Genomic DNA, 24,860 nt, shown 5'->3' with positions numbered 1-24,860 from the left:
TGATCAACATATGTGTGCATTATACTTCTGAAGCCAAAAATCTAATTCAGTTTACTGTTCTCTGTGTTCCTTACCTCTTGGACAGTAGGAAACGGTGATGTGTTTTAGATTCTTAATGTTGTTTAGTTAACATACTCTACAAATGATTATTTAGAAACTCCAATTAAAATATTTAGGAATAGAAGAGCTTGGTCTTAATTAGTAAAGGTTTGGGAGCTTTTAATCATGTGGGTGTGGGTGTGTTTCTTCTTTACAATTCGGTCATTTTTACTCAAAGTTGATGTCCTCTTGCTCTAAAAAATGTACTCCCAAGTGTTAAGTAAAGATTTCAGAGTTACATCATTTATTGCAATCTCAAGTGAAGTTTGTGTAGGTGAATTAAGCCCTGCTCTTTTGATATGTTATGCAGAAGCTTAGTCGGAAATTAGAGGAGGAACTTCTGGAAACTGCACACCAGTTTTGGACCACTGAGATGATTGTTTGCCTCTTAAGAAAGCATCTCTTTTGTACTTCAGGGTGGTACTGTGAGGCTCAAGGACGTGGAATGAAAGGTCACAAGTCCCACCCCTCTGTGCCTTTCTCTTGATACCAAACAAAAGGCAGGAGGAGGTCCTTGCCAGTGAAGAGAGAATGAGTCTTCCCCCATAGGAAAACAACTCTTCCCACTGAGCACAAGGCAGAGTTGGGATTAAAAGCCAACTTCCTTAGTTGAACAACTGCCCCCGTCCAAGCAGTGGATATGTTGCTCATATCCACAGATACAATACAGACCATTTAAACAAGGTGATCATTAATACTTTTTTTAATTTAAAAAAAAAAAAAAAGAAAGAAAGAAAAGTCCTTTTCCTTCATACACCTTTGGTGAGCTGCAGTCCTGCAGGCAGGAAGCTCTGGGCCCTCAGGGATAGTTACAGCTGTTCAGGGAGCTGCATGCAGGTGCACCTGGCTGCCACCTCAGCACAACCTGCCCCAGTGCAGTCTCCCATGTAAGGGAGAGATCAAGGCTCTTGTGTAGATCGTTTTCGGTTCTGTTTTTCACAAGAATGTAAGGTCAGCGAAGGCTCAGATTACATTCCTGCCGAAGGCTGTATGACAACTTTTATGTTCACTTTCTACTTCTTTTTTACATCTCACTTTTCATTTGCTGCAGCTCAGCTTTTGAGTGCAAAACCATCTAGGCTAGACACAAACAGTGAGATGGATGCTTTCCACAAGACATTTTTATATTTGTGGATGAAAAGCCAACTACTACCTGCAGAGATGGGCCCAATAAATATCAGATTCCGTGTAAGATTTTTCAGTCTTCAGTGCCTGAAATGCTTCTCCCCAAACCTTGTTTTGGAGGTTTAACTCCTTTCTACTTTCTCATACTTCAGCCTCCCATTTTACCACAGCATGAAATGTTAGTTTAAACAAAAAAACAACCCAAACAGCGCACAGACTATAAAACAAAGCCTACAAGAGAGCTTCTAAGCCATCTGAGAAAATAAATTGCAAGAAAACCGTGGAGAAAATTACTTGACCAAGAGAAAGCAAATGAAAGGCTAGAAATTCTTCTTACTGTGCTTGTTGGGGAAGCTGTAATCATTAGACAGTAGGAATCACTGGCATGAGGCATCCTTGCTGCTTTCATCAATTTAAAAGTAGCCTTTCCCTTTAGTACCACAGTTATTCCCTGCAGTTAAGTATGGTCTGTCACTCTGTGCCTCAGCAGAGGAATCTGGGCAGACACACAGCAGGCAAAATCTACCAGCAGCTGAGCAAGCTGCACCTAAAATTCTGTGGTGAAACACCACATTTGTGATGTAAAGTTTCATGGCGTGCGGGAAATTGTGGCCAATCTAAAAATAAAGTATGGTTAAAATGGTAGAAATTCTACTGAATTGTTTGCAATAGCTCATTTTGTGCTTTAGAGAGAGAAGTATGTTTAGTACCAGCAGCCTATGGACATACCTATAGCTTTAGTGCACTGAGGGACAAGCAGCCATCTGTTTCAGGCTTCCAAGCTTGAGGAATGTGTCTTTTGTGACTGTCATTACGTAAGGGAAAAATAAGTAGAGGAAGCAAATGTCAGAGGGATCCTAGCAAAAGACAAACTTCATGGACATTCTCTTTCTTCAGGTAATTTTATTCTACCATCACACTGTTGCATTTAGGGGCTGAACAGGCACTAGGTGGAAAGTGATCAGGAGTGGGTAGTGTGAAGGATTAGTGAGAGATAAGGGATGGGGAGAGCAAAGTGACAGGTTAGAGAAGAGCAGAAAATGACATTGGAAAGGGCAGAAAGATATCCTGGGAAGGAAGGAATTAACAAGGTAGCAAAAGAATTAAGAGTTGTGAATACTATAAAATAGATGGCTTTTGAGCCAAATTCTTAATTTCTATCCTGGGCAAGAAGGAGGAAAGTGACAAAAGTGACTAAACCTGATTTTCATATTTTTATCTGTTTGATTCTGTGCTGCTGCAAATAGCTACCTTTTTCTTTTTAAGACCAAATTAACACAGAGTCTTGATGGCATCCTTTCTGCCTCCTGCAGTGCCTTGGACCCCAGGGCCAGGGGAGCAGCTGCCCCCAGCAGTAGCCAAAGATGCTCTTTGCAACAGCAAAGGTCCCTTTGGTGGGATGCTGCACTGAGAGCAGGGAAGGGTAGTGAGCTTTAGGGAAACAGCACTTGAAAATCATTCAACCCTTCTCCTCCTGTGATGTGCAAATTTGGAGGCCTTACACCACTAAAAGAGATTCCTAACTCACTTTCTCCCCTGTGAAATGCTGCAAAGAAGCCATGTTGTACAAGAGTTGGTGTTACGGTGTTTATTACCAGCTGGAGGGCAACTGGCTTGGGTGTGCTGACAGAGTGGAAAAATACCTGCAGGTCACCTGCCTGGAGTTGTGCCTGCATGGGAGACTCCATCAGTGCTGCCAGCCTGGCTGCCAGCCCTGCTTCCTCCAGCCTGAGGCTGGAGAGGCAGCAGAGGCTGTGTCACGCCTGACTCCCCAGCGTGTGGCTCCTGAGGGAACATCATCAGTTGTCGTGACCAAGAGCAACTTGCTGGGAACTCTTCAGATTTATGGTCCTGGAATACCAATGACAGAAATAGGAAGAGGAGGAAGGTTTATGAGAGCAGAAATTGCGAGGGCTTACTTTGTCAGTGTGAGGTTTGAAAATAATTCTTGTTTGCTGTCGTCATTGCTGTATAACTCCTTTTTAACTCTTGCAAACAGACAAATCCAGACAGAGCCTGAGCCACAATAATGCTATCAGCAAACTTTTTAAGAGGTAGAGAAACTCTGTAAGTAGTAGGCAGAGCCATGATTTCTAAATCAAGAACCTTTGGAGAGCTGCACTTCTTTGAAACACATTAATAAACATCCATGAAGGTTTAGGAACTAAAAGCAAAGAATTAGGGGGTCACAAAAACAATTCGGCTGTGTATATAAATATATCAAAGTGCTAATGGCTTTTTAAAATAAGTTATAATATTTAGTGGATGCATGTTGGCATCTACATCAGTCGCCTGCTTCACTTGATCTGAGTGCTTCTACAGCACTGATTAGCCAATAATGATATAATAAAGCTGTTTTCATACTTCTGTGGAGTCTTGATGTCTGCTCTTGCCCAAAATATTAGATTTTCAGGTTTGTTCTACTTTAAAAAAACAGACTCCAGAGACTTAAAAGAAAACAAGCAAATAAAAGTCATAATTTGCCTAACATAGAAAAATAGCATCTCTGTATGTTTCAGAATATTTAAAACCATTTTGTATCACCCAGAGTTTCTAAACATTGTTTCCTGTAGTTTTGTGAGTAATGAAGGGAATGCGTTAAGAATAATAATAGAAGTGAGTCTATTTTGGGTGATGATTTGAACACAAGTCGCTGTACAATACCCTGTTTTTTGTGATTGCCATCTTGCTAGAGGACACAGGCCAGCCAAGTGACTAACTGAGGTTCTTTAAGTTTTTATTCCTGCGTTATCTGGGATAGAGATAAGCAAAATTCTTTTGCTCCCTGTCTATCTTCTACTGACTATTTTACACCCTAATTGTGCGTCTTTAATTAGTACAGGTAGGACATAGAGCTGTAGCTGCCTAGAACTTCGTAATGTTGATATTCTTTAGTCCCTGCATCAGTCTGAAGACATGGAACATAATTATATACTGTCTTTTGCAATGTTTAACAGTTCCAGGAGGCCTTTCAGAGACTTAAAAGCAGATAATCTGGCAACGTGCCTCGTTTGGTCTCTGGTGTTAAAATCCCAAAGGACAGGGAGCAAAGAGCTCCCGAATTCCATGATGAGCTTTCTGAGGCACAGAGCACAAGTGTAACCCGAGCAAGGAGGGGGCAGAGAATATCTCAGCTTTATGCTGCCTTGGGGGCACACATGACCACCTCTTGCAGACCCTGCTGATGCCTCAAATAGATGGCAAGAACTGCTTGTTCTGCCCCTGCCCCTTTCCCTGCTGGCTCCAGAGCACAGCTCTTCGCTGATTAAGCAGCCCTTGTAATTGCTGATCTTTGTCATGATCACCAGTCTGTCGTGTTTGGGTGTGCCTGCTCTTACTGGCTTCTTGCTCTGCAGTCAGCACCACTGGAAATGAAGGATCAGGGCTCTTATCATTGGAGTTATCATAGGCAGTTACTCAGATTGGGTTTTTATGAGTATTTGCTGAATCTATATTGGGTAGACAGTCTTGTGATACCCATGCCTGCCATGAATATCCTCTGAAAAGTTCTTTGCCTTTTGGAAAGCTAAGAGAGCATTCATTTCCTTTACTTCCTTTAATTTATGTACCTTGTTTTGGTCTCTGCATAGTCCTTTCTTGTTATACTGGTTTATATCAATCCCAACACTGTTACATTATATTCGTGTGTGTGACTAAGACTTTGAATGCAGTGTAGGAGGCAATGCAGACTGTTGCCTATTGCAGAGTTGCCTGCTGTGCAAGTAGGAGCACAATTTGCCTTTCCACCTCTGAAAGCCCAGTTTGCCTCTCCTTTTATTTTTATGACAATCATATCATGATGGACATTTTTTCCTTCTTGATATCAAGAAATACTGATGGCAGGGGGAAAGCCTTCTTTTTACTTCGATATGATAATTATAAAAGCCTTTTCAAAGTCAAACAGGAATGTGTTTGGGTTGGTTCCACTGACTTGTGAACAAAATTGACAGCTGATGGATCTATGCTCTTCCTACACAGTTTATGGTCAAATTCTGCATCAAAACTGAGACAAGACTGTAGACAAGTTATGGTGGGAATGGCATTACCTTGGTTCTTTTACCTTACATCTTCTACTCATATCCACAGTAAAAGGGGGGTGTGAGGTGGGAATTAAAATCTTCAAGTGTTTCCTCCTAATTGAACTATTAGTAAAGAGTGACAACAACAAGCAAATTTTTTTAATTACTGCAATTACCACAGAATACTGGCAATTCTAAGATTTGCATGTATTTTAAAATTAAAAAAAGCAACTATCCAAAATTTTAAGTCATTTTCATTGTATAAAATAGAGTTGTTTGCAAACTATGTATGTACCTTCTCTGTTCTTCTAGGCACGTGTTCCACAAAGTCTGTGTGGATCCATGGCTCAGTGAGCACTGTACGTGTCCAATGTGTAAACTGAACATTTTGAAGGCACTGGGAATTGTGGTAAGTTGCTCTGTTGTGAGCTCTTCTTTCTCCCATGTCTGAGACCCAGAACAGGAAGAATAATTTTAGGGGAGAGAGGGGTAAGGGTATTCTAGTACCCTTACTGAGAAAATATTAGGGGGGTTTTACCAATTTCTTTGCTGCTGATTTGTTGTTGGTCCTTCTTTCCCTGGTTGGTCATTGAGAATATATTGTTATATTTGCATTTATGGCAATTATCTGCTGGAAGTATGCTAGATTCTCTGTAATCTTCCCTTTTCTCAAGTCCTTTCAACCCTCGTTATATTTACTCTGTGAATCTCGTGTTCTCGTGGTTTCCTGTAGACAGTCTTAAATTTGCACATTAAAAGCCCCACTGTAGCCAAGGGCAGTGAGTTTTCCTCAAGCAGGTCATGTCTTATGGGATCCCCATAAGACATTATGCTTTGGTTGACCAGTTCACAAAGGGATAGCAATGAAACCTCAAAGAAGATTTTTTTAATCTTTCCTGTATGAGGAAAAAATTATAAAGTGGGAGTGATGCTCTTTTCAGAGTAGGAGAAGAACATATGGAGAGACTGTCTAAACTAGTTTTTGATTCAAGACAGTGAGAATAATCAGGCCTCCATTTTTAGCTGCGTCAGTTGCAAATTTGCACATTTCCGAAGAAATAGTAGCAGATATATTGTGGATGACCTGTTTTTGCAGTTAATAACATACCTGGGTTTTTAGCAGAGGATACAGTAGAATTCAGAGTTTATCATGGTTGTGGTAAACCATACAGGCATAGGCTATGATACAAGTGTATTTGAGTCCCATCCTTGTATCTCAATCATTTTTTCTGCTTCTTCTTTCTCCTCTTAAAGAGGTGACTTCAGGTAGAAGTTGTTCATTCATGCATTTCTCTCCTGTGTGACCTCAGCACAGCCACAGTGGCTGAAAGAAGTGTGTGTGGGTGGGTTTATTCAATGTATAGGTTTGCTACCCATAGAACGTTCACTGCTGTAACATGGAGCTGTGTTTTTGCCCAGCCCAACGTGCCATGCACAGATAATGTAGCCTTTGACATGGAGAGGCTCACGCGGGGGCAGCCGGCGAGCAGGCGCTCGGCGCTCGGCGACTTCGGCACCGACAGCTCCCTCAGCCTGGAGCCCTTGCGCACCTCGGGCATGTCCCAGCTGCCACAGGACGGGGAGCTGACACCAAGGTCAGGAGAGATCAACATTGCAGTGACAAGTAAGTGTCCTTTGGCTCCCAGTACCATCCTACGGATTCCGTGGTGTGTGTGTCCCTCTGTGCTGCAGGGCCCTGGTGATGGATGTCCCTGCAGGGACAAAGGTGACCTCAGTGCCTCTGCAAGAGGCATATGCTCCTTACTGGAACCAATAACTTTAGGTATGACAGTGCCAACACTTCCATTATTAATGGTATATCCATTTAGATCTGCATGCAAAGAACCCTGGATGAACTAAAATGGCACCAAAATAACCTTCGTGAATTCGGTAACCAGCACGAGAGGCTGGATTGCCAAAATTATTATTTATCCCTTCAGAATACTTTACGTGCAATAATTTATACAAATATAAATATTTTAGCTGACTGCTATTTCTGCAGACATTTTTTCCCCTGAGAACATTGCTACTGGAATTCTGATGTCACTTAGCAGGTGTTTTTTCTTATAAAATTTGTGAATTAAAGAAGCATTTGATGTACCAACATTTGAGTATTGTCCAAGTGTTTTATAACATCAGAAAAGTGTTCCTGCACTGCTTGAAAGCTCTTATCCATAAGAGCTGCATGGAAAATTTCCACTTACTGGATTTACCTAGGGTTTTTAATGTACAATAGCACTATAATGAATACAAAACTATTGCATCAGTTTTCCATGTACTGTATAGTCTCAACTTGATGCATGAATGGTTGTTTTTCTGGATGAATTGCAAAAAACAGAATCCATGCAGTACAAGAGTCTAATTTTCTCCTTGTATTTTGCTTATGTGCATATGTGATCTAGATTTTGAACTTAGTGGCACTGGTTGCCACTGATACATCTATACGAGGCAGTGAAACCAATGCAGTTCATTAGAGTGTTTCTTTAGATGCTGTAGCAAAGTAAATGTCTCATTTAAAAAAAACCCTCACCTTATGGAAAACACAGTCTATATCTAGAAATGTCCTGATCTGAGATGGGAAAATCCACCTACAAAATCTGGATTCTCCACAAAGCCAGTAAGTCACTTTGCCATCCAGAGTTCAGCCTCCGGTTCACCTTGCACTCAGTTGTCTTGTGGAACAAGAACAGATCTGTGGCTGTGCTGCTTCCTTGTCATGGGTGGGAAACTGTAGTTTTCTCTTTTTACTAACTGCCTTTTCAGAAGGTGTTTTTACTGTCTGTTCCCAGCTGTAGTGCTGCTTGTGCACAGATGGGATGCCAGGGTAAAACAAGAAATAACCACCAACAGTTCATTCTGATAATGTTTATAAAGTAAAGCTTTAGAAAGGGCTCTTGAAATGTTTGTATTTTATGGGTGACACATGAATTCTTTGATGCATGAGAGTTAAACCAAAAGCTGTATTCAACAACTGTGTTTGTATTCTGAACTGTTACTTATGCCAGGTTGATCCTGGGGAGAATTTTGAATAGTGAACATTCTTTAATAGACTTCTTTATATTACTTTTTATTTTTTAATATGTGTGTGTCTACTCCAGTGTTGAAATTATTTTTCTGCAGGTTTATCTGTCTATTAAGTGGAAAACTCTAGTTATGTTTTACTGTTGAGCAATCTATCCTGATTTTTGTTGGGTTTTAAGTAACACTATAACATGAATTCAGGAGGGAGGGGGCGAAGACACAGTTGAAGTACAGCAGTACTTTGGGTGTGCTTATGTGAAAGAGTTGCATCTCACCAAACCTAACCCAACCTGACAGTCGTCTTTCTGACTTGGGGGTGGACAGAGTTTTCATTACATTTTCCCTTGATCCTGCATTTCACTTTACATTGTTAAGTAACTTTTCTTTATCACTAACCCTTGGGCTCAGCCAGGAAATACTGTTGTGCCATGCTTTTTTTCTGCACCTCTCTCCACTTCTTCTTTGCTAGCCTTCTCCCGTCAGTAACTCTGTGGCTTAACCTCCTTCTGCTTCACCTCCTGGGGCCAGTCATGGCTTAGAAGCCTCTTGCCTTCCGCCAGTGGTGTTTGAGGGAAATATTGGCATCGCTTTCTCCCACGAGTGATTTCCTCCCTTTCCTTTGTCAACAGAAGAATGGTTTATTATTGCCAGTTTTGGCCTCCTCAGTGCCCTTACACTCTGCTACATGATCATCAAAGCCACAGCTAGCTTGAATGCTAATGAGTAAGTAACTATTCAGATATTTCTGTGCATTTCTGGTGGGTGTGTGTCATGGACAACATTGGGAATAAAATACCAAGAGAAGGGGGAATGTATAGTTTTCAAGAAATCAAATTTCCTGCTTTTCTCAAATGTTGAGTGTCTGTTAACAGCAGGTTTCAGGGTAAAGTCCCTCTTAATTTATATTTAGCTGGCTTACCTGAGGAAATCTCTTTGCTAAGTGGAGATGTGAAAAGGGGAAAAGAGAGAATATTTATGTTCAGTTTCTGATCACTGGTCTAGGTAAACATTAGATTTCTGCCATTAAATTCCCATGTTCAAAATTCACCTGCCAGTAAAACTTACTACCAGCACTTACCTTTGACAGTTTTCACCTCAATTTTATAGTCAAATTTCATATTAAACAAAAATAATTCTGTACTCCTAGTTGGCACACTTTCAGCTAAAGGGAAAAAAAAAGGTGTTTAAATAGAAAACTATCTTCTTCTTAGGTGAGGGAGAGATGAAAGCAGTGAATGCAGTACTGTTTCTCCTCTCTTAAATTAAGGGAGGCTTGCTTCCATGCTTTCTTAACCTATATAGAAACCCCCAGCCTCCCTTCAGACAGGCTGGACAAGAAATTACCCTAGCAGATGACTTCCAGTCTTTTTTTATAATTCTGTGTGTGGGCAAGTATAAATCTGTTCTGCAAATCTATTAACTAGGTACATCTAGCTATTTTCATGTAGGTTTACAGAATATCTGGGCTCAGGATATATGTTTAATCATAATTTAATTATTTATTTGTGAAGGCAAAGTGTCAACATCTTTCTTTGTCTCTGAACACCTTGACACAGCTGAGTTTCCATTAAAGTGCTGATCTCTCAACCAGAAGTGGGGTGAGATCCAAAGGAATGCTGCCTGGAAATGCAGCTTTATAAACATTTTCTTTGGTTTTTTTTCTTTGAGATAAGAGAAAGAAGGGGTTTGGATTTTTTTTTTTTTTTTTTTACTTTTACTGCTATTTAGAAAGTATAAGGTGTCCTTCTCAATAAGATGGAAACATGTCTAATAGTCTCCAGTGTAAAATTTTAGACAATCTCAGCTAATCATCTTCAGGAGGGTCCATAATATTGGTCATCAGGGATTTTTCATTACCACTAATTTGCAAATCTTCCTCTCTTCCTCCTCTTTTCATATGCTTATTCCAAAAGGGCTTCATGAAGAAAACTTTTAGAACTTCAAATAGCCCTATCAAGTCTACTGATTATTATTTTTTCCATTTGTCAAACTCTTGAACTTGCAGCCATCAACCAGCAACTTGGCAACATGGCTGCAGCTGAACATCGTTAATCTGCCTGGAAAAATAGCTTGGGAAGGCATGGGGCAGGATGGGCTGCAGAACAGGAATGTCTGCATTGCTGGGCACTTGCACGTCATTGGGAAGGAGGAGGAGCTGTAGCCCATGAAGTCTCATCCAGATGTGGGCACTGATAGCAGCTGCATTTCTGCCTTGCCTTGCAACTCCTCTTTTTGTTGCTCTGGGACTGTTTTTACTGCAAGGACAAGCTTGCACATTGGCAGGGACTTTGGGCCTGCAGCAAAGTGTTTTCACATTGATGTTCCCTCAGTACAAACAAAGGGTGTGCTGATACAAGGAGAGCTCCTTTTCTGAGTGACAGGAATTAAAATGCGAGCACATCGAGTGTGTACTTGAGACAGACTTGAGAAAACTCACAGCCACAGAAACCAGAGCTTCAAAAATCACTTATTTGGGTAACTGAAGTTCCTGGCTGTGGCCTTCAACCTCAGCAGCTCTTCATCTGAATCCTTTGGGATCTGAGCAGCCTCCACAAGTGCTGCTGGGTTCGACTACTCATTTTAGACAGTTAAAATGACACTGATGCTGAGATTTATTGTGTCACTGACACCTTCCCAGTGCCAGACAAAGAATTTCCTGTGCTGAATATCACGCCAGATATATGGCAGCTCCTTCTCATTGCTTTTTCTACTAAACATACCTGCTTTTTATGTTGCTCTCCATGTAAAAAGCAATGCTGGCATACCCTGCCTTTTTATGATAGTATTTCAAGAGGAACCAGAGGCATTTTTATTGTTTAAAAACAACAGTAGCAAGAATGAGGCCATGTAATACACTGATGCAAGTAAAAGGCTTGAAATTCTGCTTTAAAACTCACCTAAAACCATATCCCGTACCTGTTTTCTTGCTATGTCCTTCCCACAGCTTAAACATAGTTATTTAGAGCAATAGTTCCGGAGTTGTGAGTATATACATGTTTAGCTGTGTGTATGTATGTTTGTGTGCATGTATAAATACACACACATGCATTTTTAAATAGTTGTGACAAAAGTAAACATCGTCTAAGTGATAAGAAAATAAGGAACCAGCTGCTTTCTCTTGGTCTCAAAATAACCTTGCAGTACTAGTAATAAAAGTTTTAGGCAGTGTTTGAAAGGAACAGAAGCAGCACATTTTGCTTGCTTCCTAGGTAATGGTCAGAAATTACTGTGTAAGTGTGGGTTTAAGCCCAAAAAGCCCAAATGTTGGATTGGACCACTTACAGAAAGTTTTCAGTAGCAGATGGAGTGTCCTCAAGAGTTTAGAAGTGCTCAGACCTCTGGCTGTCCTGTAGGAATGATGTGACAAATACAGATGTCTCTTAATGCTCTGGCTTTGTATAATTTGTTATTTTTCACTAGCTTACTTTTACAGGATTTTTTTTTTTTTTTTTTTTTGTATTGGCAGTATTAACTTTAACATAAATATTTTGTTCCTTTTTTTTCTGCCCTGCAGAGCAGAATGCTATTGAAGAAACGCTTTCCGGCCGATTGCCTTGGAGAGAGACACCTATTTTTATGCATCATTTATCGATCATGCAGCACAAGCAATTATTTAGTACATTCTATTTTTTCATAAAATTTGCTGATGCCAAAGCTTTGTATTAAAGAAAAAGTGAGAAATAAAAAAACTTTAATTATGAAATCTTACTCTGTGAGAATTTCATTTTTCTTGGGCTTTCTGTGTTAGTACTCAAGTCTGAGAGCATTTTGTAAATTTTAAAAGGTGCTTTATTTCCTTTGAATGATTCAATCTTTGCAGGTCTCTGTTATTCTCCATTCATTTGGGACAGAAGTAGTGTAGTAGTGGAAATCTCATAGAGTGTCACTGTTATGATGCCACTGAAGTGACTTAACTGCCACTGAAGTGACAAACAAGTGTTAGCAATCATTCCACACCAACTTGTTAGGGAAAAAAGCTGGGTCGAGGTGTCAATTCTGCTATAATGGACTTACCATTCCAGCTGGGAATTAATTTGAAATAAAAACATTTTCTCAGTTTCTCTTCCAGTAACACTCCCAGTCTCCCTGGGAGCACTGCAGTATGATTTTTGCCTTGAGGCTGGGCATTGCTGGAGATTTGCAATGCTGTTGTCTCAAAACACAGATCATAAACCTTTTCTTTTACTTTGACCCCACCCTCCTTTTGATAATAGTGAAGCTGCTCTAAACCTCTTCTTCCTTCCTAATAACAAGTGAAAACGCAGCATTTCCCCCACTGCCATGCGTGAAGCCTCCTTTCATATCAATGGTGGGGGTTAGTTTTGGTTCAAATTCAGATCATAGAAGATTGATAACACTCTTCAATGTAGAAACTCTATGCAAGCATGTCCCTTCTTGCCACAGCTTCTGTGCTGGCAAGGAGAAGGAGGCAGAGGGAAAACAGCTCCCCTCACTGTCCTCACTCCGGGTGTTTCACACAAGTTATGCAAGCTCTGTGTGAGTAATTCACAACAGTCAGTTAAAACACGCGGGCCTGAGTTGCAGCCAAGTGCTAATGCTTGACTTAATGAGATGGGTAAATGAAGGTAACAAGTTGGGAAGGAAAAAGGAATTGACAGAAGTTAAAAACTATTCTGCATTTGGTTGTTTTTTGTTGTTCTCGGATCAAGATGTAGAAATGGAATGCTTTCTAATTTAATTAAATGAACAGAGAGAAGCAATTTTGCTGTAAGATTTAATTTTTTTATGTACTGGGAACTAGAGGATTTAATTTTATTTTTATGTATAGGCACTTCTAGAATTTAGGAACACAGCCAGATGCTACATTAAAATAGTTTCTTAATTCTTATTTGTCCATCAGGCTTCAGCTGAGAAGGCAGCTTTTATAATAAGCAGCGTAGAATGTGATAGCTTCAGTGCATTTAATAGAATTCTTCTTCAATGTGTCCTTGTGAAATTCTGAAAGAAATATGAAAACAAATCAATAGAGCAGTAAGTGCATTTTGAAAGACTGGAAAACCCCATTGGACTTACTCATGAGAAGAAAAAAACCTCAAACATTCTGTGTCTGAGGGCTGTGTGCATGTAACGTACAGCATGTTTCAACTGAGTGTTGTTGCCAAAAATGGAGGAATGTGGTTAGAGCAGAATTTAGGGAACAAGCTACGATACATGTTTTTTCACTCATCTCTCAACAGCAGTAGTAAAACTGGTAAGTTTGTGCTTGTCTTCTGAAACAAAATTTCTTAAGTGTGATTTCATGCTGTTGCACAGGAACAGCGTGAGCAGAGCAGTGACCCAGATGCAAAAGGCACCATAATAGTTCTGGTTCGTGTTTCTTCTTCAGAACCGCAGCAGAAGGAGAAGTTGAGTGATAGTTGGAACAAAAGGGTTGACAGGACTTTTTAGTGCATTTCCCTCTATGGAGGATTTAAATAACTCAGCATCATCTTTTCTAGTTTTTCTTTTGAGCCTCTAACAACTGTCTCAACAAAATGTTAATAATGATATAACTTTTGATAGGTTACTTTGAGGTCAAGCAATTCAGTGCATGTTTATCTGTTAATGAAATAAATATGTTCAAAGATGAACTCTGCATCATCCCAGAAACTCTTTTTTTTTTTTTGCTCTGGATAGACAGAAGAAGGAAATCCCCAAAGTTTTTCATAGCATCATAGAATCATCTAGGTTGGAAAAGCCCTCTAAGATCAAGTCCAACCATAACCCAGCACTGCCAAGCCCACCGCTAAACCATGTCCCCAGGTGCCACATCTGTGTTTTTTAAATACCTTGACCCAGCCTATCCAGATCTCTGTGCAGCCTTCCTGCCCTACAGAAGATCAACCCAACTTGGTTTTGGCTGCAAACTGACTGAGGTTGCACTCAATCCCCTCATCCAGATCATTGATAAAGACATTAAACAGGGCTGGCCCCAGTGCTGAGCCCTGTGGGTGTGACTCCATTCCCCATTGCTCCCTGGGCTGAGCCATCCAGCCAGTTCTTAACCCATGTGCAGTACACCTGTCCAAGCCATGGGCAGCCACTTTCCAAGAGAATGCTGTGGGACATGGTGTCAAACTCTCCCAAAGTACAGGTAGACACATCCACAGCCTTTCCTTCATCCACTAAGTGGTTCACCTTGTCACAGAAGACCAGGCTGGTCAAGCAGGACTTGCCTTTCCTGAACCCATGCTGCCTGGGTCTGACCCCCTGCTTGTCCTGGATGGGCTGTGTGATGGCACTAAGATGATCTGTTCCATGGCCTTCCCTGGCACTGAGGTCAGGCTGACAGGCCTGCAGTCGCCCAGACCCCCTTTCCAGCCCTTCTCGTAGCTGGGTGTCACATTTGCTGACCTCCAGTGAGCTGGGACCTCCCCAGGTAGGTGGGACTGGTGGTAAATCATGGGAGGTGGCTCTGTGAGCACCACAGGACTCCCCCAATGTGTCTCCTTCCTTGCCTGTCCCTTCTGAAGCGTTTTCAGCGTTTTCATCTGTTGCAGCACTCCACTTGTGCCGGTCATGCCACCATGTCTCCACAATGGCAACCATGTCATGGTCTTCGTGCTAAGCTGGCTTTGAGGAAAGGGTGCTTTATGAAATAGTCCCACTCCGTTATTCCTTAACTGAGATGGTGTCTAAAACAGATTGAGGTAGGGAGTGCTCTGATCAGATTTCTGCCATAAGATGTCTTTGTGCCTGAGGAGCTGTGGAAGGGACTGCAGCTTGTGGCAGAAGATGGCCCTGATTAATGACTAAGGGTGTTAAAATACTTTCAGGTGGAAAAGGAACACCAGGTGATGCTTAATCCTGGTGCACCTGCAGTGCTGTGTCTTGAGTTTTTGGCCTTGGTGTTGTGCTTGCTTTGGTGGCATCCTATGGTAGGTATAAAGATCAATTCCAGGGTAGTATGTTTATTTTCAGACTCAATGCAAGTTATCTGAAAAGTTGTTTTAAAGCATATAAGAAGAATAGTGGCAGAGAGCACTGAAGGATTCATTTTCATGTATTAAAACTGCATTCAGCCTTCCCATTTGTTTTCTGTACCTAAGGGATAAACCTTGATCTTTCTTGGTAAGTGCAAAATAGGAAGAACAGATTCATACGCTGAATTTGGAACTGCGGATGTTTGTACTTGTCCTTAAAATACTTTTATTCAGTAAATTTATCAGCTGGACCGATGCCATGTTTTTAAACAAACAGTAGCAATTTTCTGCATTAAGAGGAGCGTGGCTGGGTCACTGTGCCCTGCTGAGTCCGCTGCTCCAGCCGTAAACTGTGGGCAATGCTCCTGGTTAATGGAGCACCTGAAGATTGAGTGGTGGAAAATACTGAGCAGCAGCTGGATTCTTAGCTCTGGGCTGGCTGCTCTGCATGGGAGAGGAGACACTTAGGAAAGGAAGGAACGATGTGTCTCATAAGTGGTATGGAAGCCAAGAGATGTCTATCTGTATGGAAACATTCAGCCTCCCTGGAAGTGGGTGGCTTAAATTTCTTTTGCCAAGAAGGACAAAAACATCACAGTAAAGAATTTTAGAGGTGTTGGATATACACTGCCTATTTCCAGATTAATATAAAATATTTGTTGTCAGATGACCTGTCTGCCTGTTGATTAAATCTCTCCCTCAAACCCGCTAGAGTGGAAGTCTGGGTGCACACAGAGGAAATGACAGCCTGGGCTGTCTGCTTCCTAATCCCAGGTTTGATTTCTGTGTAATAAAAACAAGAGCAGCCTCAAATTTTTAGAATCCCTTTGGTTTGTTTGAGCATTGGTTGTGCATTACATTGCAGCAGGTGGAGGAAGGGGAGATGAAATATCCAATATTCACGGCTTATTTCAGCTGCAAAATGAGACTCGCTCATCAAAAAGCAGATGATCCTGACTCATAATACAGGTTTGAAATCAGTTTTATCTGGTATAATTTCAAAGCAGCTTCAGGGGGGTTTTTTGGTTGAATCATAGAATCATTAAGGTTGGAAAAGACCTCTAAGGTCATCGAGGCCAGCTCTTGGGAGACAGACCGTGATCATCTGGAATCCATAAAGTTCCAGCTTTATGTTTTCTCAAACACTCGACCTTCATTTATTTATTTATTTATTTGCTTTTATTTTAAGCATTGCCCAGTTTTAAAAACCTGTAAGTTTGGGGGACGATTCAGATCCAGAAAATGGGCATTTATCATTCCCCACTGACTGCTTCTGTGAAGTATATTCCAAGACAGCCCACTTGTTCCAAGTACCTGGATATATGCTCCTGGCAGAGTGAACAGTTCACTCCTGTGCAATGTAACTGCTAATTCCACTCTTGTTTCAGTTAACTATGAGATCAAAAATTCATTTGCTTATGAGAACTTCCCATTCTCACTGCAAATGGTGGGGTGAGTGTGTGCACTGACTTTTGCTTGTAAAAGAGCAGCAGATCCATTGCCCAGCTCCAGTTTCCTGCTGTTCTTAGCAAGGATTTTACCTGGGCACACAAAGTCTGTGTCTTTTGGGTGAGTGGGGAAGGAGAAAAGGCATTTTGGACAGTAGCAGCTGAATTCTTCTTTTCTTATGTCTTCTGTAAGGTCTTTGTTTCAGAATGAGCTGGGCTCAAAATTTGGCAAAGAAAGGGGGATTTAAGCAGCTAAAATTTGCCAGGGCTAAAACTACAATTCCCTAAGCATCTTGCTTCGCTGATGCCCGAAACTGGAGGCACCTTAGTTTGTTGAATGCCTTCTTGATGAACTTGAAAGCTTTTCAGTTGCCTCCAGTTTGGCTCAATGTAGCTGCCTGGTATATTGTAATCTAAGCAGCCTTGCTCTCAGCTAATCCCCCCTGGGATTGAGAAACCAGGTAATGAAGCGTTTTGGCCAAGGGCCTGATCTGATGATAGATGCTTTCAGAGAGAATCGTTTGTACAGCAGGAGGGCTGGGCTCCTTGCAAAAACACGTATGTGGATTCAGAGAACCATGGGAATGCCAGACCACCAAGGGAAAAAAATTAACTTCCACTCCCCACTTCATCAACAGCCCTGTTGTGCTTGTTTTGGGTATTGCCAGCATTGGAAAAGAGAGTTGGGTCCCCTTTGGTTATGCATAAGGAAATCTGTAGGTGGCTGTTTCTAGAAGGTGACTCGTGGATGGAGTTTGCTGAGCTCTGGAGGAGGCTGGGCTTCCAGCAGCATCGGTGGGGTGATCCTCGGGGAGGCCCTCACTCTGCCTGCTCATTCCTTTTGACCTGGAGCTGAAGCACTTTGTGCTGGTGCAGGGCACAGCGCTTGGGTGCTGACCAGAGGTTTCTGGGTCTTCTGAGGAAGCACATCCCTGCTTTACAAGACTGTAAATCAACAGCCAGCACCGAGTGTGAATCTCTGGCCTGCCCCAGCCTTGCTCAGACTTGACCTGTTTTATCTGAAAGAGCCATTTAAGGTGGGACTGTTCATGCATATGGAAAGCAGTTGCTTTAAATTGGCAGGGGAGCACACGAACAGAGGTAAAATGTTTCATATGGTTGTTACTGGTTCATGCTAAAGGGTGGCTGTTTTTTCCACGTGTACTGTGTTTGCATCCAGCAGACAGATATGAGGATGCTTTACTCAGTTCTTCCATTGTTCATGTGTGTTGCTAATGTGGTTTTGTTCTACCTCTTGCAGGCAGTCACTTCTTCCATCGTAACTCTCTGTCCCCTCGAAGCCTGGTCTACGAGAGCGAGTTCTCAACCATCGAGCCTGCCTTGGACATGTACGATGAGAACAAAACCTGAAAGGAATCCATGCTCCTTCCTGGCCCTTTTTCCGTTTTTTTCATTTCTCATTCCTATTGTTGTGTACTCTTTCCATGGATCTCCTTTGTCTGAAGAAGAGCTGCTTTTTCCAGAACACGAACCCGCCTTCTCGATTGCACAGACGAAGACCAGCTGTGGTGGATTCTGAGGGTGGCATCTCTGAGCTGACAAAGAGTTGTGTGCAAGCAAGGTTGTCTGATGGAAATTGCTGAGTAACAGCATGGGGAGCTGTGTCGGCCCAGCCGCGGCGATGCAGGAGAGGTTTTACGGTGACCCTAAGAGTTTATGCTGAACTGCAAATGCGTCTCTTACACAGGCGTCTGCTGATTCCAATGTTTTAATTGTCCAGATGGTTGGGCAATGTCAGAAAGGGAACTGGTTGTAGAGGAGATGGCCAGTGACTGGTAAAAGCACTCGTATATCTCGGTCAATCCATAACCCTACTGTGAAATAGCCCCTTCTGAGAGGGACCTTTATAAGTGCATTGAGTTTCCTACAACTCCCTTAACCCCGGACAGTGGCGAGCCAGTCTGACGTTCAAGATGCAGAGAGGACCTGCCTTTGCAGAAAGATTTCCAGGAACTTGATGCTTGGGTTTTTTCTCCCATTTGATTGAAGCAGGAGAAGAATGGTATACACAGAATATACTTTTGGTCCTTCTGTGTGCTGAAGTCAAGTGAGTCTCTTTCTGTAGAGAGGACGTTCACAGAACCAGCACTTGATCTACCTGAAAACCATTAGACTTTTTGAAATATGCAGGAATCGAATCAGCTTTCTTTCTCACGTAACTTTTTTTTGGGGGGGTGGGGGGTAAAAAAATCCACCAAATTTTTCACTGAGGTTTTTTAAAAGCCAGCATGTTGGCATTACACAGAGAAGAAAAGAAGTATGCTTCTTATCCCACTCTCCTGTTGAGATCTGCAACAGTTACTTAACAAATACGTTCTCTGAGCTGTGCCCTTTCCCACTGACATCAATAATGGGAATGCAAAAAGCAGGAGAAGAAAGGAAAGCAGCTACTGCTTTGACACACTGCAGGAAAAATCAATTTTTACTGGCATGTGACAAAAGCGGTGGGGAAATGGGTATTGTTTGCAAGCTTCTGAGAGAACAATGCAGAAATGGAGAGCGAGAGAGGAACCTCTGGAGCTAAGTCATCCAGAGCGTTCCTCAAATGAGCCGACGTGGAGGAGCAAGCGCTTCTGCTCCACCTTTTCCTACCAGACAATGCATAGCTGTTAATGAATGTTTGGGTTTTTCTCCATTGCAGTCTTAGTTACTGTAGGTGTAGAAACTCATTTGTGTCCTTGTAATGTGAAACACAGTTTCACCCTCTGTATAGGAATCTTGAGAAATCAGTTAAGCCAAAAAGAAAGGTAAGACTCATCCTGCCATGCTTTAATTTCACCTGCTTTTGCTACAAGCAGGGGAATTTCCCCTCCTTTATAATATTTTTAATTGTATAGCAGTCTGCTTAACATATATCCTTTTCTGAAGTGTGGTTCAGCTGTGTCTTTAACATGGATGTTCAAGAGAAAAAGAAAAACCCAGCTCTGTAAAATGAGGAAATGAGCCTCTTTGCTGAGCGTGCTTTGACTTTTGTTGCTGTGCATCAGCTTTATTTAATCTGATAATTCCAGAGTGGGTGGCGTGAAGTGTAGGGAGGTTTTTCTCATAATACCCACATTGATATTTACCGAATGCACTTTTATTGCCATTCAGCTCACTCTGGAAATGCTCTGAAGCCCCAAGCTTTTTTAAAGAGCACAGTTTTGACACCCACTTTCTCCTACAAAGCAGAAGTGAAGGTCACAGGCAGTGCCACAGTGGCTGGGGGAGCAGCGGGTCGTGGTCAGCATCCCTGCTCTGCTGGCGGGTGTGTGAGGCAGGCGGCGACAGCTCCGGGCACGGCCGGCGAGCCCGTGCCCAGCTCTGCATCCCGGCCTGGCTGAGCTGCAGCCGGAGGGGACTCGGGGCCGGCAGAAGCGCTGGTTGAGCAGCCCCTGTTTTCGTAATTGCATCTGCGAGATCACAGCGGGGACACGTGGGAGCGGCGCCTTGGGAACGCAAACGCCCGAGAGGAAAACCACCGTCTCTCAAGGATGTTATGGGGCTTGTTTTTATCTGCCTGAGAGCAGGCAGGTTACGATAAACCCAGATACCTGGGTGTTCCTGGTTAAATGCAAACATGTCTTGGTGTCTCTGACCAGCACAGAGCTGCTTCGGTGGGGTTTTGGGTAGGACAGGCTCTTGTAGCACTGCGTAGGGTGCTGGTGCTCCAGGCAAATCCTTCCTGTAGGGGCTGCCCCATCCCGACACAGGGATTTCCCCTAAGATTTCCCCTAAGGCTACCGGGAATGTCACTGGGGCACAGTTTCAGCACAAAACCAAAACTGATGATTTCTCAGCTCCAACTGAGCCGGTTTGCACGAGCTGTGTGCCAGAACATACAGAAAAGCTAGAACAGACATAGAAATTAAATTTCAAAACTAGAAAGCACAAAGCCCTCAGAGACAATATAATAAATAATGCAATTTGTATTTTGCTAAATCTTATTTCTAACCGAACATCTTGGTTTTAAGCAGGGGGAGGGCAGGTTTGCCTCAGTGTAGATCAGAGTCTGGCATAGTGATGTAAAAATGGATTTGTGCTGTAGCATCTTGGACAGGGCAGCTGACATTTGTAATTGACATCCTGGATTTGGGAAATCTTGCAACGGAAAAATTAAAAGCTTGTTCAAGCAATTGGTCCCTATGTGCGTGCCAGGACGTGCTGGAGCAGGCCTTCCCCCAGTTAGTCATGTTTAGGATGGGGAAGAGGCACCTCAGCAACATGGGTGATTTTTTCTGGGCTGTGCTGGCAGGTTTGAGGTTTTCCTTTTAATATTAATCAGTATATAAAAAAAGCTTGATGAGCATCGTTGTTCTTGTTCTGCTGCAGTGGTGCTGTGTGTGGTTGAGTCATTTCACAGAAGTAAAATATATGGCAACCTACCAAGGACTGTAAGTGCCAGTAACTTGGAAAATAATTTTTAAGGTTTAAAAAAAGTGCTTTTTAACAGGAAAACATTCAGTTTATGACTTCTACATATAAAAAAAGCTTTTATCTCCAAGTGTTTTCCTAAACTATTTAAACCCCAACACTTCGCTTTCCCTTTCTCGGCTTCCTCTTCTATGAAAGTTTTGCATGTTCCCATAAGACATTTGTAAAATCAAGATTTGCTTGTGTTCTTAGAGGATAATTGCCAGTAAAAAACCAGACTGTAAATGTGCTTTTTACCTATAATACACCACATTAAATATTAAATTTGAAGCATGTTAAAATTTACCTAATGACCCTCACAACTGCTCCATCCAGTGAGCTCATGTGTTGGAATCTGCATTGTCCCTTTGCTCTAGGATGCTTGCCCTGGCACCTGAGGATGCTATAGGAATAGCCAGGTATCCTACATTAGCCAAAGAAAGACCACAAATAGTTTAATAAACATGTCTAGGACTATGTTATGAGACTTTTACACATCTGTTTTCTTTAAACACATTCATGTAAAATAGTGCAAAGGCTCTGGAGAGCCAAGAGCTTTTTACTAGCAGAGGGGATTTTGCAGGAAACATGGGTCACACTGAGGCTCCAGGACTTGTTCCGTCCAGTTTAGGTTCGAGGTACAGTCAGGTCATGAGCTGAAAGATGAGGGCACCAGGGTTGAGCTGAAGTTCAGGCAGCTCTGCAGCCTGATTACTGGCGAGTGGGTTGACTTAATTATTAAAAATATTTGTTATTTTGCTTAGCTAGTAGTCGTTTGTTTTTTACAGCATAAGAAGTAGCACAGCAGCTCACAAGCCAAGGCACAGTGGGGCAAAGGCAAGAGCCATGGGGCTGCTGCCAGCCCTGCAGGGTGGGGAGAGAAGGACAGGAGAGCTCAGGGCAGAGACCTCAGGAAACACCTTCAATTTCCCAAGTAAAGCTTTTGCTCCTTTTTCACCCTGTGTTACCCAGCCATACTTGACCTAATTTTCCAGCCTGACTGGTGCAGAAGAGTGTGTGATGTGCCATGACAGCTTGCATATGTGTTGTTATATTTAAAGATATCTTCACTTTTTCCTTTTCCTGCTAGACTTGCTGCACCGCAGGGCAGCCTCAGCTCTGGCACACTTGGTGGAAACTAGTGAGCAGGGGAGGGAGTGAGAGAGGGAAAGATACTCCAACTAAACCGATTGGGGGGAAATCAGGGGAGAAGTAGACAGTACTTCATTGTGTTGGTGCTCATTTCTGCTTTTTTCCCTTGTCTTTGAAATAATTAAGAGAAAAAGCGGTACTCCGTACCCCTTCCTTGTGGGATGCAGTGACAAGAGCAGGGCTCCAGATGGGATTTTTCTTCTGATGCAGGGCCATGATGCTCTCTAAGCCCCAGCCAGCTGATGTCCTGAGATGTTGACCAAAAAATCCAACTTCACAAGGGCATGTCAGGTTTACCTGGTGCTTTCGAGGTGCTTTGGGGGGATGAAATCTGCTCACAGGGCCTTTGCAAAGCACTACCAATTGACACCTTGTTATCTGTCAGTTAATTGATCCTTTCATTAACCTAGTCTTTTTAAAAGCCTGCAACATTCCCAGACACTCTTAATTCTCCCAATTAATCTCTACCTTTCCACTCCATCAATTACTACTGGCTTCCTCCTCCTCTGGAGAGCAGGGTGAAGGTCCCTGTTGTGCAGACATTGCTGTCCACCTGTTTTCCAGCATCTTCTCCATCACTGTGCCATCGCTTCACTGTGCCATCACCATGCCAGCATCCCTCCAAACCAGAGTCACTGTCTGTGGGAGCACAGAGGTTCCTGGTGGGCTGTGCTCAGCCACAGCAGGGTGTGTGGGATGTGGGCTGTTGTTGTGGGATGCTCATTCTCTGGATCCCTGAATGGAGCATCCTTTTGCTTTTCTGCCCGTTAGCCTCGTGGTGATGCCCACATGAAGAGAAATGGATGTGTAGGTTGTGCAATAACATCTGAATATTTTTTCTTTCTTATGGCAATAATGTCCAGGGTCTCTGGGCTTTGGGGCCCTGTGGTATAAAGTTTTGCCCAAAAATAGTCCCTTTCCTAAGGAGTTAATAATTAAGTATTAATATTCCTACGAAGTAAGAACTACATAGTGTTTTATTGAAAGTTGAAGCTACTTAGAGTGATTTCAATGCAAGGCTGAGGTGTAACATCAGTTAGTGTCATACAGCTAGGACTGGGGGTTTGCAGTCTAGAAATCAGTTGGGCATGTATGTGAAGGCTCCCTCACTCCTGCTGGGCTATTCCTTTCTCCACTTGTATGCACAAGCTTCTCAGGAACCAGGAGCTTTTATTCTTTTCCCTGAGCTCAGCTGTGTGCATTTATGTGCCATTTGCCTTTTTTTTTTTCTGCTTCCCATATACTTGGGGGCTGGCCCTTGCCTGGCTCTGACTTGATCTTCAGCTGCCCAAACCCCTCTGGGGGATAAGAGCCATTAATTCCCATCAGAGCAGCTCTGCTGGGCTGTGTTAAGGCATGGATCATCAGATTTGCTGTGGATCCCCCGTGCCTGTGTCTGTAACACCCTCAGACTGTCTCGGGCAGTAAGAGCTATAGCTGCCTGCAACCTTCCCACAGACCTGGGCTGCACTGGGAGAGAGGATCATACAGAAAACAGCTCAGCAACCCTCCCATGCTCCAGCACAGGAAAGTCTGGGCTTGAAAGTAAACTTGTTCTTTGCTGCTGTTAAGCCAGGAATGTTTAATAGAGTGGGGCTGTTAAAGCAAAGCTCGTGGTGCAGGTTTGTGAGGTCCCAGCAAGGCAGTGCCCCAGCCTGTCCCTTTCTGCTTGTGCTGGAAGGTGCTACATGAACGAGAGACCTTCCCTGTGCCACGACATCAGCAGGCAGACTTTTCCCACCCTCTGTGTCTAGGCTTAACTCCCAGCACTGGTAAGGTCTGTCAGCCCACTCCTATAATGGGGAATAACCTTTCGGAGCAAAATGAGTGATAGCATCGCTCTTCTGCTTGTCTCATCAGCCCTGCTGCAGTTTGCAAGTAGATGTTAAATACTAAAAGCTGCTCTGTATGACCGTGCCTGTCCAGGATCACCTACTCAAGGCCATGGCTAACTATGCACTGAATCCACCAAAACAGGATCGTTTTATCCCGGCAGAGAGGGGACACCCCGGCCTTTGGGCACAGGAGACTGCAGCAAACAACAACAAAAACCCCAATTTGCGTGCGGGTAGAATGGAAAGTCTGAACTGGCTTGGTGCCAGGTGGGTCACACCGGTGTGGCCACGTAACCTAAACACGCCAGCAGCTGCCAGGGGTCTGGGGGCACTGTGGGGACATGGGCACACGCGGTGCCCTCCTGACAGCCAGAGCTTTCCAGCCCCTGTGGAAGTGTGGCTTGCCAGCAGCAGAACTTGTTGACATGTTTTGATGTAAGTATAACACTGTATTGTATTTACGTGGTATATGCCGAAATGTTCATAGTGTATACCGACTAGTTAGGGTTTGCTAATGTACTACATTTCAATAAAAAGCAATTTAAAAATACACAGCTTGTGAGTCTGGTGTCTGAAAATATGGGAGGATGAAAGCATCACCCAGTGACTCCAGTCCCTCCAGCATTTCTTGTAGAGCTGTCTTAGAGGACAGTGTGGAACAACATTGTCTAAAGATGTGTTTTCAGAGAGGATTTTTCCCACTCTGATGTAAATACTTTATTATCTTGCTGTACTAATGCCTAGAAATCCCAGGCCATTAAGGGCCACATGGTTCAAAGTGGCTTATGAGTATGCTGGAGACACTAATCCACTTTCCCACAGCTT

General features: G+C 42.8%; 1 protein-coding gene across 4 annotated transcripts in view; it reads left to right on the top strand.

Moving 5' to 3' along the window:
* Positions 1-24,585, top strand: part of LOC121657774 (E3 ubiquitin-protein ligase RNF130-like) — a 55,691-nt gene extending 31,106 nt beyond the window's left edge. For 2 of the 4 annotated variants that reach the window (XM_042013853.1, XM_042013854.1), the window contains 3 exons: positions 5,556-5,652; positions 6,663-6,867; positions 17,897-24,585. In XM_042013853.1, coding sequence (XP_041869787.1) covers positions 5,556-5,652; positions 6,663-6,867; positions 17,897-18,006 — 412 coding nt within the window. In that variant the 3' untranslated portion in view covers positions 18,007-24,585. Of the gene's footprint in view, positions 1-5,555; positions 5,653-6,662; positions 6,868-8,893; positions 8,988-11,778; positions 11,969-17,896 lie in introns of those variants that run through there. The other 2 variants (XM_042013852.1, XM_042013855.1) reach the window with 2 other exon arrangements.
* The last annotated feature ends 275 nt before the right edge of the window (positions 24,586-24,860 follow it).

This window comes from Corvus kubaryi, unplaced genomic scaffold, assembly GCF_017639235.1.
Source record: "Corvus kubaryi isolate FWS band 111438036 unplaced genomic scaffold, C.kubaryi_AGA036_p1.0 split1-37374, whole genome shotgun sequence".
In the NCBI taxonomy this organism is placed as follows: Eukaryota; Metazoa; Chordata; class Aves; order Passeriformes; family Corvidae; genus Corvus; species Corvus kubaryi.
This window is presented reverse-complemented; position numbering and strand designations above follow the sequence as displayed.